The sequence below is a fragment of the Lathyrus oleraceus genome, chromosome 1 (assembly GCF_024323335.1).
Source record: "Lathyrus oleraceus cultivar Zhongwan6 chromosome 1, CAAS_Psat_ZW6_1.0, whole genome shotgun sequence".
Taxonomy (NCBI): domain Eukaryota; kingdom Viridiplantae; phylum Streptophyta; class Magnoliopsida; order Fabales; family Fabaceae; genus Lathyrus; species Lathyrus oleraceus.
The window spans coordinates 116,772,149-116,774,325 of NC_066579.1; the positions used below are offsets into that span (position 1 = coordinate 116,772,149).

A 2,177-nucleotide genomic window follows, 5' to 3' on the forward strand; every position below is an offset into this window, starting at 1 on the left:
TAAGCATACCACATCCAACATTTGCACAACATACACCTAACATGACTTCAATCCCAAACAATACATCAAATAACATTCATCATCTCATCACAACACAATAACATAAAGCAAACAAGTCAATTCATGTTATTCATCAAATTCACCAATTCACATCATCAGATACATAATTTCAAGTATTATGTTTCTTCACAAAATCCATCTAAAACCATCCAATACATACCAAACAATAGAAAACATGTCATTCACATTCACCACACGTACAACATACATCCACATTAGGATTCTTTTGATAAAATATTAATCTACTGTTATCAAAATGATTATCACGTTATAGACAATATTTTTAACCTCGTAACGGTCCAAACGACACCTCAAACGGAGTTACGGTTCAAAAATTATTGAATTTACAAGTTTTTCAAAATGCTTTAAAAAACTAGAAAATTTGTTGTTGCGAAAATACTGTCAAAAACCAGAAAATTTGCTGTTGTGAAAATGCTGTCAAAAACCATAAAATTTGCTGTTGCAAAAATGATGTTGTCCAGCACGAATTTTCATCATAAAACCACATTAATCCATCATTTTTCATAAAATAAATAGTTATACAGCCTATATATATCATATAGCAACTATTAGGATCATAGAAATAAGATTCTAAGCTCCACTAATTTTCATCAAAATCCCAAATCAACCATTTTCAAGTGAAAGTCAAACATGTAATTATACACCAAATCATATTCTATACACATATCCATTCATGAAATTCAATATAGAAATATCATAGCATAGCATAACATAAACATCAATCTCATGGATTAAAACATAAACACATGTTAGGGTTTCTCAAAAATCAAAATCCCCAAATCCCAAGTTCATGATATCTAACCCACATACATTACATACATTATGTTTACCCATAGCCACTTGAAATTCCACCCTTACCTTAGTATAGATAAAATCTCTAGGTCCTTCTTCTTCTAGTTTCCTCTTCCCCTCTTTCTCTTCTCTTCTCTTCTCTTCTCTCTTCTTCTCTTGTTTTACAAAACTAACTATAATCTCTAAAACCCTTACTGTCTTTTTAACTCATAATGGGCTTAACCCACTTATCCATTCATTCTAATTAATTAGGCCCATTAATAGACAATTGCTATTTCTACTCATAAAATTCAATTATTCAAATAACACATATATTCAAATAATTCAAATAATCACCAGAACACATATTTAATTAATTATCACACCAAATAATGATTAATTAATAAACACCTAATAAATAAATACGAAAATTAAATCGGGGTGTTACAACTCTCCCCCACTTGAAATATTTTCGTTCTCGAAAATTACCTCAAGCAAACAACTCGGGATATGAATCCCTCATCTGACTCTCAAGCTCCCACATCATATTTCCACCAGCCAGTCCTCCCCAAACGACTTTCACCAAAGCGACCTCTTTACCACATAGTTGTTTCACCTCTTTATCTTCTATCCACATAGGTAATGTCTCCACGGTCAAATTATCTCTAACCTTAACATCATCTAATTGGACAATATGCGAAGGATCTGCAATGTATCTCCTCAATTGAGACACGTGAAACACGACATGGAGATTAGCAAGTGACGGCGGCAACGTAATCCGATAAGCCACATCACCTACTTTCTTAGAAATCTGATACGGACCAATAAAACGCGACGACAACTTACGCGACTTCAATGCTCTACCAACACCCGTTACCGGAGTAACTCTTAAAAACACATGACCATCTACCTCAAACTCAAGCGTTTTCCTTCTGTTGTCATGGTAACTATTCTGAAGACTCTGAGAAACCTTCATCTTTTCTCTGATCATTTTAATCTTATCAATAGTCTGTTGAACTATCTCAGGTCCAACCACAACACTCTCTCCAGATTCGTACCAACACAAAGGTGTCCTACACCTTCTACCATACAAAGGTTCAAACGGAGCCATACCAATACTCGAGTGAAAACTATTGTTGTAGGTAAACTCAATCAAAGGCAAATAACTATCCCAAGTACCTCCCTTTTCCAAAACACAAGCTCTCAAAAGATCGTCAAGCGACTGAATCGTCCTCTCAGTCTGACCATCTGTCTACGGATGATAAGCAGAACTCAAACACAACTTTGTACCCAAAGCACGTTGCAAACCTTCCCAAAATCTCAAA

At 34.5% G+C, this 2,177-nt stretch overlaps 1 protein-coding gene across 1 annotated transcript; it reads right to left on the minus strand.

The window, feature by feature from the left end:
* Nucleotides 1–1,342: 1,342 nt before the first annotated feature.
* Nucleotides 1,343–1,843, minus strand: LOC127094804 (uncharacterized). Its single transcript, XM_051033582.1, has one exon. The coding sequence runs from the start codon at nt 1,841–1,843 to the stop codon at nt 1,343–1,345; it is 501 nt and encodes a 166-aa protein (XP_050889539.1).
* Nucleotides 1,844–2,177: the final 334 nt, after the last annotated feature.

Excerpts from the sequence above, each read along its gene's own strand:
- LOC127094804 (XM_051033582.1), bottom strand. The coding sequence starts at position 1,843 with ATGATCAGAGAAAAGATGAAGGTTTCTCAGAGTCTTCAGAATAGTTAC.